The sequence below is a fragment of the Hippoglossus hippoglossus genome, chromosome 1, assembly GCF_009819705.1.
Source record: "Hippoglossus hippoglossus isolate fHipHip1 chromosome 1, fHipHip1.pri, whole genome shotgun sequence".
In the NCBI taxonomy this organism is placed as follows: domain Eukaryota; kingdom Metazoa; phylum Chordata; class Actinopteri; order Pleuronectiformes; family Pleuronectidae; genus Hippoglossus; species Hippoglossus hippoglossus.
In genome coordinates this window covers 9,597,012-9,611,980 of record NC_047151.1, presented here as the reverse complement: position 1 = coordinate 9,611,980, position 14,969 = coordinate 9,597,012, and the positions used below count along the sequence as shown (strand labels likewise).

The 14,969-nt window shown below is 40.5% G+C and overlaps 2 protein-coding genes across 3 annotated transcripts; one reads left to right on the top strand and one right to left on the bottom strand.

Moving 5' to 3' along the window:
• Positions 1-2,080: 2,080 nt before the first annotated feature.
• On the top strand, positions 2,081-5,917 carry avpi1 (arginine vasopressin induced 1). 2 transcript variants are annotated; one of them, XM_034598008.1, is made up of 4 exons: positions 2,081-2,320; positions 2,440-2,668; positions 3,661-4,029; positions 5,511-5,917. In XM_034598008.1, exons 3-4 carry the CDS (start codon positions 3,671-3,673, stop codon positions 5,710-5,712), a joined length of 561 nt encoding a protein of 186 aa, XP_034453899.1. In that variant the 5' UTR covers positions 2,081-2,320; positions 2,440-2,668; positions 3,661-3,670; the 3' UTR covers positions 5,713-5,917. The 2 variants fall into 2 exon arrangements, with proteins under 2 accessions (XP_034453899.1, XP_034453891.1); XM_034598000.1 differs by having other exon boundaries at positions 3,588-4,029.
• A 501-nt stretch (positions 5,918-6,418) lies between these two features.
• On the bottom strand, positions 6,419-13,759 carry pi4k2a (phosphatidylinositol 4-kinase type 2 alpha). The gene is made up of 9 exons (XM_034597312.1): positions 13,068-13,759; positions 10,763-10,963; positions 10,502-10,633; positions 9,811-9,964; positions 8,940-9,001; positions 8,700-8,799; positions 8,423-8,556; positions 7,792-7,851; positions 6,419-7,597 (listed from the first exon to the last, which is right to left on the bottom strand). The coding sequence occupies exons 1-9, from the start codon at positions 13,404-13,406 to the stop codon at positions 7,436-7,438; spliced, it is 1,344 nt and encodes a 447-aa protein (XP_034453203.1). The 5' UTR covers positions 13,407-13,759; the 3' UTR covers positions 6,419-7,435.
• Between the last annotated feature and the right edge of the window lie 1,210 nt (positions 13,760-14,969).

Below are 14,969 nucleotides of genomic sequence, written 5' to 3'. Positions count from 1 at the left end.
GGTTGTCAGTGAATTTACTTTACATTGAATGTATGAAATGTGTTGAGCCACACGTACTCAAAGAGCAGACACGAAGAGGGAGCGTGCGCTTCAGCAGTATTCAAACTGAATTAAGGAGACTAATGTCAGCCAGATAACTAGCTATCACTGTTGCTAACAGTTTAAGGTTATTTGTAAATTTCCTTATAGCAGGCACCTACACAACACTGGCGCATAGCCTGAGGGAAAGTTCAATTTCTCAAATTTAAAGACCGTCTTGGGTTTAAAATTGATTACAACCACTTGCTGGTTATGTTAAATGGCTTCAAATAAACATTAAACAATTCTGAGGGAAACAATGGGGCATTATTATTGGACAAAGGCTTACATTGATATCAATGTAGTGCATGAAGGGTGAGAAGTTCCCCCTTGTCCTTCTCGTAGAGGGGAATGTTCTCACTGTTCATGTCACTGGTGTGGATTTTATTTATATAGGGCAGGCGGTGAATGAAATGTGGGCGCACTGATAAAAAGAACGGCTCTCAGACAAGTACGACTCGGCTCCCTTAGTTCATATCAAAGAGCCGTTGAAAAGAATGGGATCGTTTACAAACGTCACAACACAAGTGCAATGGAAACAAACTATGTATCGTGCGTGTCTGAGGTTTTGTGTGACTATCCTTCTCACTCTCCATGACACATGGTCATCCACTTCATTTAAATCTGGATGCAATGTGGCATTTATAGTTTGGGCAAATTTAGGTTGATGGGTGCCTCCATGTCAGCAACAGCGAGTTCGTTCGTCCCATTTCTGTGAACATGGAATCTCAAAAAACCCTTGTGGGAATTTCTTCAACTTTAGTAGAATTGTTCAGTTGGACTCAAAGATGACCTCACAAACCATTTCTTTTGCCTCGTGAACATGTTATCTTAAGACCTTGAGTGAATCCTTTAAAATTTGGCACAAATATTCCCTCATGGATTAACTGATCAGATTTGGTTGGTCAAACTTCAAAGTTAAAGGTCACAGTGGCCTCACAAAACAAATTGTTTTTCTCTTGAACATGATATCTCAAGTCGGTCTTCAGGGAATTTCTTCAAATTTTCCCCAGTTGTCATTTGGACTCAAAAAGTAACTGATTAGATTTCAGTGGTCAAAGGTTGAAGGTCACGTGACTTCATATTACTGTGAATGCAATATACCAGGAACACCTAGATGGACTGAAACTGCACTGATTGACAGAGGCATAGCTGCATTGTGGTACTTCTAATTTAGTACTTTATTGTTTTATGAATATGACAGTGGTAGATCCTCAGGGATGCTGACCAGTAGTAGGTCTATGGACCATGACTCTGGTGCAAGAGTAGAACATGGAGATAGCTGGTTATTTCTGTAGTTTGCAAAAGCTGCTTTCCACATCACAGAGTTAGACAATGATATCCATAGAAGCTTAACATTGTGTTATTGTGTATCAGTCAAGCTCATATCCACAATGTCATGGACTGTACAGTGTAAGTCAGTCATTGCTTTCAAGAGCACAGAGAGAGCTATAAATAAATTATATAAAAAAAAAAAAATTATATGCTGGTCATTTTAGAAACATTTGAAGGATTCTATATAAATATAATCTTCCTATATAAAGCTATAATTGCTTTGGCTTTTAATCCATCATTCACAGTCTATGTATAAATGCAACGCCAGGCTTTTAGGCTGCAGATCTAATAACACTACATGGGACAGATGGTAAGGAAATGGAATCACTAGGTGACCAGCTGTTACACCAAAAAATCCAAATATCATGTATATGTTCATACCAACAACCAAGAGACGACAGGGCAACTTAGTCAAACAGAAATCTAAAAATAGCATGTCAACATGGGATGTGAGGGAATGAAGTCCAACATTCACGGGATAGCAGAAGACTTAAGCTGCAATCCAGTGTTTTAGTTATACCTCAACTTAACTAACCTAATGGCCAAGTGGCCTGTTTACAGTGAGAGAGCTCTACATATACTCTAATTGAATCATTCCCCATATCCACTGACACAGAGTCACGCACATGGTGTGTTGTAAAATTACAGCTGGTGCAAGAAAATAGAAGCCAGTGTTAATGCAGCAACACGAACACACAACAACACTTATTTATCAATGGTGGAAAGTAAATAAGTACAATCATAAATGTATTAAACTTCATTTCTGAGGTTATTGTAATGTTTTGCATTTTTAACACAACAAAATGTATTTGACATAGAGTAAGGAGTTACTATGCAGCACCTGTTTTACGTACAAAACATTGGGGTCACCCATTGTTTGTGGCCCCCTTTGCAGCTTGAAACTATAGTAAGTGTTCTCCTGTTTTAAATATGCAGGGGCCTGTAAAGGCCTCCTGTCTTTCTTAAGGCCGCATGTTGTGGGTTTGATTGTGTATTCAGTTTGTTTGTCTGTCTTTTTACTTGCAGACTGGCTCTTAGTTGTGAGCACCTGGACGCTGATATCATTAATGGATTACTCTTTGATGATTCCCTTACGTCCTCACGTGGCTCCACAGGCCACTAGTAGACCAGTCGGAAGTGGGTCGGCTAAGCATTAGCGGCTATGAAGGTTACAGTCTGCGTGCTGCTGCAGTAATAAGGTCTGTGCCTGTACTGCATTGTTGGAGTCGGTTTCACTCAAACTACATAGGGAAAGGTAAGCACTCTCAGCATAGATTGTATTATAAATCATTTTCATTTTAAGGAGGTTATATTTTCACTCCTGTCTATCGGTTTGTTGGTTGGTTCATGTGTTTGTCTACAAGCGAGATAACACAAAAACTACTCAATGGATTTGCATGAAACTTGGCAGAAGCATGTGGTAAGGGTCAGCGAGGAACTCATTAAATGTTTGTTAATCCCAATCAGGGGATGGATCCAGGATTTTTACTTTCTTTAAAAGTGTGAGATAGGACATTTGTTATAGTAAGCATGAACAATATCAGTCAGGATATCAGTTCCTCCAATATGACATAAAAACTCACTTTTTCTTGTAGTAATAGGAATTGAATTAACAGATCAAGGCAACAGTCTGGTTTCTATTTCATTTCCTATCTTTGCATAGCAATTCTGTCCTGTCTCTAGGACAGAATTTCTTTGTTTAGCTTATAGTAGGATTTTATTTGCCTAGATTTTCCATCAGTTAACCTCTGAAAACTTTGCTTAGTTTTAGCCCAAAGTCATTATCAGAGCAAAAGTGCAAAAAATCTCATGGTTTCAGCTTCTCAGATGTGAATATTCTCTGGTTTACTATGACATTCAATGTCTTTCATCTTTGAACAAAGTTTTCTCTGCTCAATGGTCCAATTTAGGCCCTAATAATTAATGTAGAGTAGGATGAATGAAGAAAAAGTGATAAATTCATTTGGCGCTGTTTGACAGTGGGTCTGTGCATGTGTGTCACTTCTCCCTCTACAATGAAGACCCATGCATAATTAGATAAGTCACACAGGAGAGGTGAGCAAAGGTAACCAGGTTTTTGGCTGCATCCATGGAATTGTGACTTGAACTTGGCTTGTACTGTGATCTCTTCAGTTTGACCACTTTGGTCTCTTTCCTTTCTCTCCCCTTCCCAGCTTACCTGTCTGTCCCCCTCCTCATCTTCTCCCCTGAAATTATCCTCCTGTTCCTTATCTCATCACCTGGAAGCTCTCGCAACATGGCAGAGGCCCCAGCGTTCACTGACGATGGTCTGCCTGTCCAGTGGAATAATTCCATTCGACCCAGCAGGAAGCTTGGATGCTCCAATATCTTTTCGGGGGTCAACGTGCATCAACTGCGCAGGCTGTTCAGAACAGCAGGAGACAGAGATGCTAAGCAGCGGGCGAAGCTGGTGTGGCGTGGAGTCGATGCAGATATAGAGGGAGCAGAGGAGAGGAGGGAGAGGGACGAGAGAGAGGACGAGGCAGGACTCGCCAGGGCCTTGGTGGGGCTCAGAGTCCGAACAAGGAATAGAGCCGGCATCAGAGTGGAAGGACACAGAGACCAAAAGCAGCCTAGAGCCTCAGGATATGTCAGGTCAGTGTGAAATGGCAAGAGGCCTGAAAAAAAGTAAAGAAAGCATGTGAAAAGTGATGTGTGGACGAGGAGTTAAATAATAAATGAAGGGAGAAACGGTCTTGATACTTTGTTTTGAGTGGTGAAGTAGATCTCTGATCTCCTTTTACTCATTAATAATGAAATATACTGTATTACTTGACCTTCTTTAAGTTCAAGGCCGTGGCTAATTTAAATCCAGACTCCCTCTGCATGATAAAATACCCTGTGTAGGTGTCATGTGCCTAACTAACTCAGCATGACCTCACAAGAGCATGTCTTCCTCTCTCTGCATACCAATACACACACACACACACACACACACACACACACACACACACACACACACACTCATTCTCTCTCTCTCTTTCTCTCTCTCTCTCTCAGCATTCCTCACTGAGATGAAATTAGATTTGTTGGAGGAGTAATGAAATGCCTCAGAATGGTAAAATGGTGGTGTGAGTCTGCAGAGTGGTGTAGTAATAACAAAATGGTGTACGGCAACATTTTTTAGTCATGTGCCTCTAAAAGTGGCAACGCTGGCCTTGCTGGTTCGGTCAGTCCACCACTTTGATCCAGAGTGGAATAACTTAACATCTATTAGATGCCAATAATTGTTTCCGTTCATGGCCCTGATCCAGATTGCTTTTGTGATCCTTTGATTTTTCACATTTGGTTTTGTGATATGTCTCAACCCGATCGGACAGGTCGCCATTAAATGTGGTTCAGATATTCATTTGCTGCTTAGGAAGAGCTTTGTTGACACCGTAAGTTTTTCATCATCAGCTCAAAATTTTAATTGTGGACAATCTTATACCTTCAATGCTAAAGACATTCTTTTTGTGTTAAATGCTAACTAGCAAATATTAAAATCCTGATACTCTGAACACAGTGAATATTATACCTGCTGCAGAGTCACACTTGTTTCTGTTGATATCACCTAACTTGATTTATATGCATAATGTTTTGAGTTGAACTATAGGAATAAACCTTTTGGTAGAGTTTTCAATGTGCTAAAGTGGCCCAAGTGTTATTAGGAATGTTACACTACACCATATGTTCAGTGGGTGAATGGTCATTCCTATGTTACAGAAAGAAATCATCCAAGTCTGCCATGCTGGAGTAGCAGTACCTTGTTAAAGCTGTAACCATTTACAGCCCAAGCTTGCTGGAGGTAGAGGCACGAGTAATCTACTCATGTATTCCTCAGGACAGCCATAACTGACTGAGTAAAGTTCATGCCGATTGTGGAAACAGCATCTTAACAATGTCATTTCTAGGTCTGTTGAGTAGCAGAGCACATTTCATGTGAGCTTTATCGCTGATGTTTTTTGGAATCATTCTGTGTTTTAACCTCAATAATTAACAAGTTGACACAACAGCATTTTATGTGGCAAAGTGAGCCTATTGATAGGTAGTCTAATATGCTCAAAGTATACCAGAATGACCTCTCTGTGTTCCAGGCCTGAGGAGCTGTTATCAGACTGCTCTGTCGAGGATGAAGAGACTGCCTTGGCACCAAGTCCGGACAAATTCCTGTTGGATGCTGAGGAAGATATCCCAGAAAACCAAAATCCCTTCAAACCTTCGTCATGGAGGTTGGGTTCGGCCAGGCAGGACAGTGCCCAAGACTCTAAGCGTTACCTTCACCACATCCTCCACTAAAAGCTGCCTGGAGTTTGAAATAACACACAAGGGTAGAAAATGGGATGAAGTTGTGAATTAGGACTGATTATGTGTGAAAGTTCACAATTTATTCCTAACTTTAGACCCTTTCTGCTATGTACTCTACATATTATACCCCAGCACAAGCAGTCTGGTAAACCTCCTGTGGGATTAGTCCAACGCTTAAAGGTAAACCAAATCTCCACAAACCCCTGAGGAAATATTTGTCTCTTTAGCTAATGAAGGCTCCACTTTATTCACCAGCCACGGTACGTGTGCATATGCGTGTGTGTCTGCCAATCTGTGCTGACTTTGCCAGAGCTTTTCCCGCTGAAAACCACTGCCTGCAGCGGCTGGAAACAGAGCTGATGAGAGCTGTGAGAAAGAACCAAAATAGTAATGTAAAACCAAAACAAATCAGCTCGAAGGAACTGCAGAGTCAGGTGATAATTGTCTGTGGAACCACCACAAGCAGCTCCTCTCACAAACACCTTCTGTAGTCACTTGATCCATCTGTAATATAATACCATTGATAAGAGCAGCTGTAAAAGGTGATCGACTGTAAGAATCATTGATAACATGTCTAACATTGTCTGCAGCTGTAATTATAAACAGTATACAAGAACAGTAAAGCACTTTAAGCCTGGCAGAATTAATCATATTTGTGTTTTGTCACTTTTCTCATTCACAAACACACCAAGTCATCTGTCTCAATGCAGTAGGTTTTAATTATAATCTATCATTAAATATTACATAAAAATTATACAGTGCATTGTCACATTACATTTTATGTCAGTTCAGTACAGCAGGAAGTTACTTTGTTGTTTTTCGGTCCACCCCACGAGCAGTAGAATTAACACAAATCAACGTGACCCAGCCTCCCTCCACCTGCTTGTAGACGAGATCATTATATGTTATTCACCAATGATTTTAATCATCAGTTGGAAGGGACAAATCAGGTGACCCAGTCATATTAATCTGATCTTAAACGGCTTGATTATTTTACCCAAAAGTGCCTCCGCTTTCCATTATCACCCGAGAAGACTTGCAGATTCTAATCAAGACGGTTAGGAGGAGCTAGGAACAAGTGTGAAACCAGTTCACATGGCCTATGTTCCCTGGGTAAAGACACCCATGAGTCGCAAAGATCCAAAATCTTATCCATAACATTTCTTATTTGTTAAAAATTAAAACTCTCTGATAGTAAGTAGTGGCTTTGACGCTTTCACCAGCCCCGTATTTTAACTGCATGGGAAAGACAATGCAAGTGAATATTAAAAAGGCAGAAGGGTATAAAGAAAACAAAAACGTGGAATGCAACACCTCTCATCCAGTAAGTATTAGAGGCTTCTGACTGGCGCACACGTGTGTGAGCAAACCTTATATGCACCCAGGAATCCAACAAAAAAGTCTTGCTGAAAACCTTTCGTCTCGCAGGAAGCTATAGAATCATTTAGGCGTGAATTCTTCACTGACATCCACAACAAGGCACCGAGGCAAACAGGGAAGGAGTGTTGTGAGATTCTTCCTCTTTTGGCCTCATCTCTCCACCCATTCACCCTCTCTCAGGAACCAAAATATCCTTACGTTCAGGAGGGGAGGGTAATGATAATATCCATTTTCAGGACAAAACACGGTCCTTCCAGCGACGCCGCTGCAAGGACCGTCCTTGCCCCGCTCCGGCTTCCTGCTGTTCCTGCTCTTCCTCTCTGCTGCTCCGTTCCTACCACCAGGTGAAGAAGGGTCTTCTGCTTTGGAAACTCTGTGTGTAGGACTCACTGTTGGCTCTCTGAGGTGCTCTGGCTGTTTCGACGATTACTGGGGGCATCTGGACCAACTGTAGGGGTGTTTTACTGTCCTTCAGGGCTTGGCACAGGTTCAGGATCTGGAGAGATCGTATGAAAAGGGAGACAGAAAGAGTACATAAAAAAAAAATAACTGAGGGGAATTCATTCTTTAAAGCAAAGGTCAAATGGCCAAAACAGAAGTGCTAGAAACTTTACATTTCAAGGGTAATACTCCAGTTTTAGATTTTATTTTCTAGATCAATGTTTTTAGAAAAGATAGGAGAAAACTCACCTGTCCCCTCATTACGGCTACTTGTCTATGAAACTGTCCTCTGTCAAAACCAGGATCTTTCTGCAAGACAGAGTACAAGACATGCATCTTCAATCAATCAGATTTCACTTGTATGGCACCTTTTATACAAAGAATGTAATACAAAGTGCAGAATAAAAGCAATAAATCATCCACATATGTAGAAAAACAATATTGACAGGAACTGAGGAAACGCAAGTGTAAATCTCATAAATATGAAATGAGGAATCACCTAAGGCAGGTAAACAAAGAAAGATAAAATAATTAAAATAAAACAATAAAATACTTAAAGAAATGAGAAAAAGATCAAATAAAAAAAATTAGGAGTGAGTAAAAGCAGAGATAAAAAGTAGGATATTAAAGAAAACAACTCAGACAAGGTAAATAATTGAAAAAGTAAAATAGAATAAGGTTTTGAGGTTTTGAGAGTTTGCCTTTAAAAATATCCACCTTCTAAATAATGTTTACAAACACAGAACAGAAGAGTCTTTCTCCTCTCCATTTTGCACTTCCCTTTATTTCAATGTCTGAATCCATTTCTCTCACTCACATAATTCCTCACATAATTTACCACACAGACTTTGCTGAATCTTTACTCCATGTCCGTCCTTACCTTGAATAGTTCATACAGGTCCTCTTCCAGGTCTTTGATGAAATTCGGGTCCGACAGTTTGGGCAGGACCAACTCTCTGATTTCATGGGAAAAAGGAACTTTGGCCTGGGAAAGCCACGCCCAGTAGAACGGGTCTGGTGATTGGACAATACCAGTGTGAATTAACGACTGTAAACATCATGTGTAAAAACCTGGAGGAAATATTACAGTAACGGAACTAAACTATTTTCAGGAAAATATATTTTAAGGTACTCTGGATGTAAAAGTGACTGCTTACAGGCTCTCCAGGAGTCGGGGTGTTTGAGGGGGAAGGCGAGGCCATTGTCTATGGCTGCCAGTTTGATGATGGGATCCTTCACTACCACCCAGTCTGAGTCCTGCAGAGAGTGTGAGGGGAAATAAAAGAATTCAACTCTTAGTTCAGAAAAATACATATAAAACATCTATTCAGCCAAAGCATGAGCATTTAAAAATGCATGTCACGTTTTTGACACTGTGCATGTCTGTGTATCCTCACCCTGTTTCCAACAGGGTCCATTGGACAGTCGTACTTCAGCAGCCAGTTGTCGTTTCCCCTGTCTGAAAAAGCAAATAACAGATTCAAATTCAACCCGGACTACTTAGCCTGTGATAAGTACATACATTCCTTTAAGTATGATGTACTTTAAACTCTCCCTGACCATATAACAACATCTTGATCAGAGGTAAAGCATGAGGATGTCATACTCAAGTAAAAGTAGTGGTACCATATTAGAAAAGCAACAATCAGGAAATTGTACTTCAACCATCAAAAGTAAAAGTACTTCTAAAGGACAGACTGAACTGTTACATAATACTTAATATAGATTTATTACTAATGATAACTGTAAGTAACATATATAACTGGGTGAAGAGGAGATACATTGATCCGGTCAGCTGCACAGGTGTCTGAACCAATATTGACCCTATTAAAACAGATGATTAGCCACATGTGTTCACAGTTCACACTAAATAAAGTTATATAAATTCAATCCACTCAGTCCATCCTGCTGCCAACACAATTATTACTTCCCTCGATCCTGTTTGGATCAATGTATTACTACATTTATCAGGTTGGATATTTTTTTTTTAAAACAGTGCGTCATATTATATAAAATGGTCACACAGTATGTTTTATGTGTAAAATCGGAATCGGAATGTGTAACTACAGCTGTCAGATAAATGCAGTGGAGCACAAATATGAAGTCGCATATAAAGTAGTGTTACCTAAGTACATTACTTGAGTACATCTATTTAGTTACTTTTTCCACCCTGAATCTGACTAACACTATAAATTATAACAACTGGTTGTCTTTGCTCTGCTTTTCCATTTTGTGAAATGATGAAAGCTGAGGACTGTGACCACGTGCCTGTGTTCCTGATGATGTAATCCAGCACTACGAGCCGCTCAAACTGCAGTTGGAGCTGACGATTGGTGTTTTCAGGCAAAGGGTCTGCTTCAAACCTCCGCAGCCAGAAATCGGCATCCTTGTATCCATCAACAAAGAGCTGGAAGGAACCAACCTGGAGCAGGGGAAACAGATCAGGGTGTTTCTGTTACAAACGGTAAATGAATCAATCTGTTGAACTTTGTTGAAATTAACAATCCCCACAAAGCTCTTCATAGAGAATAATTTGTTTTTCAGTGTTTTTTATTGAAACACCAGGGGAGCTACTAAATGGATCCTGCACTGACACTGTTTCTTAACTGTTGTTTCAAACATCAGTAATAAAGTGAACTGAATTGAACAGAGTGTATTTTTGATATTCATCTCAATCCCAGACCAAACAAAGATATTTTGACATCTGTGTATTTCAGGTGCAGGTTAAATGGCATTTAATGCAAGAAATTAATCGGGAGCAATAACACAATTCATGTCATTTACAGGCAACAGGTTTCTACCATTTTCAGTATCAAATCAATCAATTATTGACTTTCATGTCAAGATTTTGGAGGGTGTCATTTTCCTTATTCAAAACACTGGACAGATTGTGTGTATTTGATACATATTTGAGAGAAATTAATCATCAAATGAAAACACAAAAAAAGAGTTGTCTTACCTTTGGAGGCAAACCAATCCTGTGAAAGCGCTGCCCCACTTTGGGGACCTTCTCCAGAGCTAACCTTTTCCCTCTAGATTTCACCCTGTCTATGGCACTGTAGTTGAATGTTTCACTAGCCAGGTAAACCACCTACAGAGGAGAAGATGTATTAGGGGAGGAAAAATGTGTGTTTGTGATGTGGTACCACTGTGTGTGTGTGTGTGTGTGTGTGTGTGTGTGTGTGTGTGTGTGTGTGTGTGTGTGTGTGTGTGTCAATACCTTGGTCCTGGGAACGATGTTGAGCTCCAGTTTCTGGTCGACCAGGCTGGCCCCGGCCTCTGAGAGGTAACCCTGGTTCAGGACCAAACAGTCACGGCCGAAGCAGCAGGGACAACACAGTTTCTGAAGCCACTTGGTCCACTTGGGGTTCAGCTGGCCGTAGGGCTCTTCATTTTTGGGTTTGAACACGCCGATGATCTTCTGCGGAGTGAGAAAATGAGGGGGAAATGAGAATGCCATGCAGATAGAGAGGTTTAGAGTTGAAACATTTACGAATAGAGGAAAATAGAAGGGTTTGGATGTGTATAAGGCAGTTAAATATACATTTTAAAGGATAATAGTTTACTTTTTAAACTTTAAAATAAGACTGAAAGATATGTAACATACAGAAGGGTGAGAAAAAGGTAGACGATGCTGCTTTGAAAATGTTTCACTATTTAAATCCACGGTGCTCTGCAGAAAATCATATTTCAGTCTGTCTGTATGGACGACTGATGATCAGAGTTTGATAAGAAAGAGGAGTTGGTTGCAGAGTCACTTTTGAGTTGTATGTAGCCATCACATGTTGCATTATGCAAGTTTTACACACATTCACCGATTACAACATGAAACTTGGTCATAGATGAGAATTATACCCTCGCACAGAGAGCGAGCACATGACTACTAAGCACGCTGGTGACTAACTAAGGAAACACGGAGGGGGGGTGGTTAGGGGAGCAGGCCATTGGATAAAAACCTCACGCAATGTTCAGACAATACACATTTCTGTTTGGTAAGCTTTTAATGAGTGGAGTGAAAGTGGCAATAGAAAAGACCTGGATTATCTTGTCTTAAACAGATTTTAAATGAAAGTGAAATGAGTGAGGATCCAGCCACAAAGACACACTTCCCTTTTTTTAAAAACATGGATTGAACACAACACACAATGTAGATGGGGGCACTGTGGGAGGAGAGCGTCTGTGAGTTGCTCAATTCTTTTACTGGTAGACTCGAGTAGTGCCGATCAAAGTTTACCGTCAATCGGCGTGATTAGAAAGAGTCAGGAGATGTTATAGGAGTAGACAAATGAAAAGAATATAATGTATAATGATCCGTGTACTGATTCATGGATTTGTCTTGAATGTGGAGCTATTTGAAGATAGTGCCAAGCACTCGAAGAATAAGCGCTTACAAGAGCTGCACCTAATCAAAGGTGTGAGCTCAGCACTTTTTGTTACGCTTAAGACTTTGGACAGAAAGAAAAAAACTAAGAAATGGGAAAAACTAGCTGAATGAAAGGCTGAATGTGACAGCCAGGGCATCTGAGTTGTTGTTGTTAACAACTGACAGTGGGTCAGAGATGGGGATTATCTGACGTCTTTCATGATTCTTGTAAATGTTTTTAATTAAGTCCTTGTTGTGTTTATTTGCTGATTGTGAATGTCTCCTTTTCTGGGATCTCTCTTGAAAGAGAGACTGAAAAACTCAACAAGACTGCCTGATTAAATAAAGATTAAACTAAATTTGAAAATTGGGTTTTCAAGACATGCATACACATTTGACTCGTTGTCTCCATACAGCTGGGTCCAAAAGTCAGAGACTGATTGGGAAAGTGGTGGAGGCCACTATATCAGGGATTGAAAGCCTCCTGTTGTACAATAATAATACAAGAACGAGAGTCTTCAATATGGCTGTTAAACTTATGAGAAAACGTGAGGGGTCATTTGGGAACATGGGCTGAGGAAGAGGAGGAGGAGGAGGAGGAGGAGGGGGGGGGGGCTCTATTTATCACCAGAAAATCGTATATGACCTAAACTGTGACCGAGGCTGCAGGGTAATTTTAGCAGCAACTACTGTTAATAAGAAGAGATTTGTCCGACCTGCATTTAATTCGCTCAATTCTTAGAGACATTTTCTTTCTGTTTCTATTTTGTGTATTTTGTAATTCATTACTTATGCATACAGTCAGTGCTGTGTTGTGTGTTGTGCATGCAATGGATGATTTTTATCAACTGCTGAAACCCCAAAGAAGACTTTAGTGAACATTAAAACAGTTAAACATAATCTCTTCTTAAAAATGGCTTGTTTATAGTTGAAACTTGTAGCTTCGGGGTTTGTTTACATGCCGTTTAACCTATTTGCCAAGTCATCACAGGCTGGTTGAAGAAGAGGCCTTTCGGAACACTGTGATCAAAACACTGCTGCATCCTCTAAGACTGAGGATCACACACCTCAGCGGGTCAGTATATGACAAGAAACGGGAACTGTAGCATGGCAGCAACAGTCAGTAAATGAGTAGATGTGAGTCAGCAGCTGCTCTTCTTACCCCCTGTGAGTCTTTGACAAAGTAGCTGCCACTGGATCCCTGGTAGATCCTCTCCGGATAGATCCCCTCCTCTATGGCTCGCTCGGCCTTTCGGATGATGTCCCTGAACTCGGGATCCTCCGGGAACTCGTTCCGGTGCGGCTCCCGCGGAGAGCTCCCGCGGTCCCGGTCCAAGAGGGGCTGCCTCTCCCGGCTGCGCCCCGGACTGCCGGCGGGGATCCGCACCACGGAGCCCGGCGTACCTCCAAACGCACCCCGCGGGCTGGTGGGCTCCGTGGGACCGTAGCTGAAGTCACCGGAGTCCCGCAGCGGCGAGACAAGAGGACTCGTCTCGTCCATGTCTTTGGAGGTGGACGGAGGAGTTGTGTTAACTCCCGAGGAAAGAGAAGAGAGAGAAAAGAGGAGGAGAAGAGAGGAGGGAGGAAGGTAGGACGGTTGTTTTGTTGGCTAGTGCTGAAGCTAATGAGGAAACATAGAGGGAAGAAAAATCAGATGACTGTCAGCTTCCGGGAAGAGGCGGGACCGTTGTAATGTTTTTGATTTTTAAGCAATCATCGCTCAAATGTAACTGTCAACAACCTCATCTCCAGCGCTGATTGGACGAAACCGTTCCGCCTACGGAAGCCACGTGAGCGCATTGGATACCCAATCAATTAACTTAAAACTTAAAATGTTTTGTTATTATGGGACAGAGGAATAATTGTTTTATTTCAAGCATATTAAACGGCCTCGTTGATTATTTTCAGACAAAATGAAGTTTAACAGTGAAAATTACACTATAATCTGATGGTTTATAATAACACAGAGTTTATACTAATCAGGGTTTAAGAGACCAATACTATGAAGGAGATGTACGATGTTTATTTTTATTTTTTGGTACTTTTTTGTACTTAATTGTAAGGATTATTATTTTTATTTTTTTTCTTCAGGCAAATGAATTGTTTTTTTGAGGGCTTTAACATGCTGAAATTCTTACCAAAGTTTGCAGAAAATTAGAAAGTGGTGAAAATTCTGTGAAAAAACGTATTCTGGAGTCATTTTAAATGGGCGTGGCAAAATGGCTCAACAGCGCCCCCTGGAACGCGTTCACATTGACCGATCTTCACAAAAATCGATACACAGGTGTATCATGACCAGACAAACAAAAAAGTCTAGAGGTGCACTTTGAAAAAAGCAACAGGAAGCCCGCCATTTTGCATTTAGTGGCCATTTTGGCCATTTTTCACATTTTTACTTTGACGAACTTGTCCCAGGGCTTTCATCAGATCAACTTCAAATTGAGATGAGTGTCATCTAAACAAGATGGAGATAAAATATTATAATTATAATAATAATATTTTTTTAAATTAATTATTATTTTATTAGGGCCCGAGCACCGAACGGTGGGAGGCCCTATTGTAAGGATTATTCTTATTATTGTAACCAAAATGAATTGGCTTTTTGAGGGCTTTAATTCAGTTTGAATTCTACTTGTCTTGTTGTTTTTTCTTTTTCTTTTTTAACTAAAACCTAATTATTTGATGAATATTTGAAGTTAATTGCACAGACAGTAGGTGATAGACAGTATGGTGATAAAAGGCAATACTATAGTATTGTCACCGATTTTCATTTCTATTTATTATGTCATTTCTACATTTTCTGCATTTATTTGATTGTGTTTCAGGAACAACAGCAGCACTTTGGTCAACTCTGGTTGTTTTTAAATTTGCTTTATAAATAAACTTCATTTGATTTGAGACTTAGTACTCTAAGGATGTCTGATCTAATGAGTGGGCCACATGGCTTCCATAGTACTACCATACAAGCCAGCAGCCAGTCAGATTTACCTTTAAGCCTCAGTGTACTCTCACTTGGGCACCTTATGATGCTAAGACGCACAACTGAGGTTATATCCCTAACATC

What these genes read in the sequence shown, in the direction of transcription:
- pi4k2a (XM_034597312.1), bottom strand. Translation starts at nt 13,406, where the DNA reads ATGGACGAGACGAGTCCTCTTGTCTCGCCGCTGCGGGACTCCGGTGAC. An exon ending in TGGACCCTGTTGGAAACAGG is followed by an intron (nt 8,800 to 8,939) that starts GTGAGGATACAC and finishes CACTCTCTGCAG; the next exon opens with GACTCAGACTGGGTGGTAGT. An exon ending in ACCTGTATGAACTATTCAAG is followed by an intron (nt 7,852 to 8,422) that starts GTAAGGACGGAC and finishes TCTGTCTTGCAG; the next exon opens with AAAGATCCTGGTTTTGACAG.
- avpi1 (XM_034598008.1), top strand. Translation starts at nt 3,671, where the DNA reads ATGGCAGAGGCCCCAGCGTTCACTGACGATGGTCTGCCTGTCCAGTGG. An exon ending in AGAGCCTCAGGATATGTCAG is followed by an intron (nt 4,030 to 5,510) that starts GTCAGTGTGAAA and finishes TCTGTGTTCCAG; the next exon opens with GCCTGAGGAGCTGTTATCAG.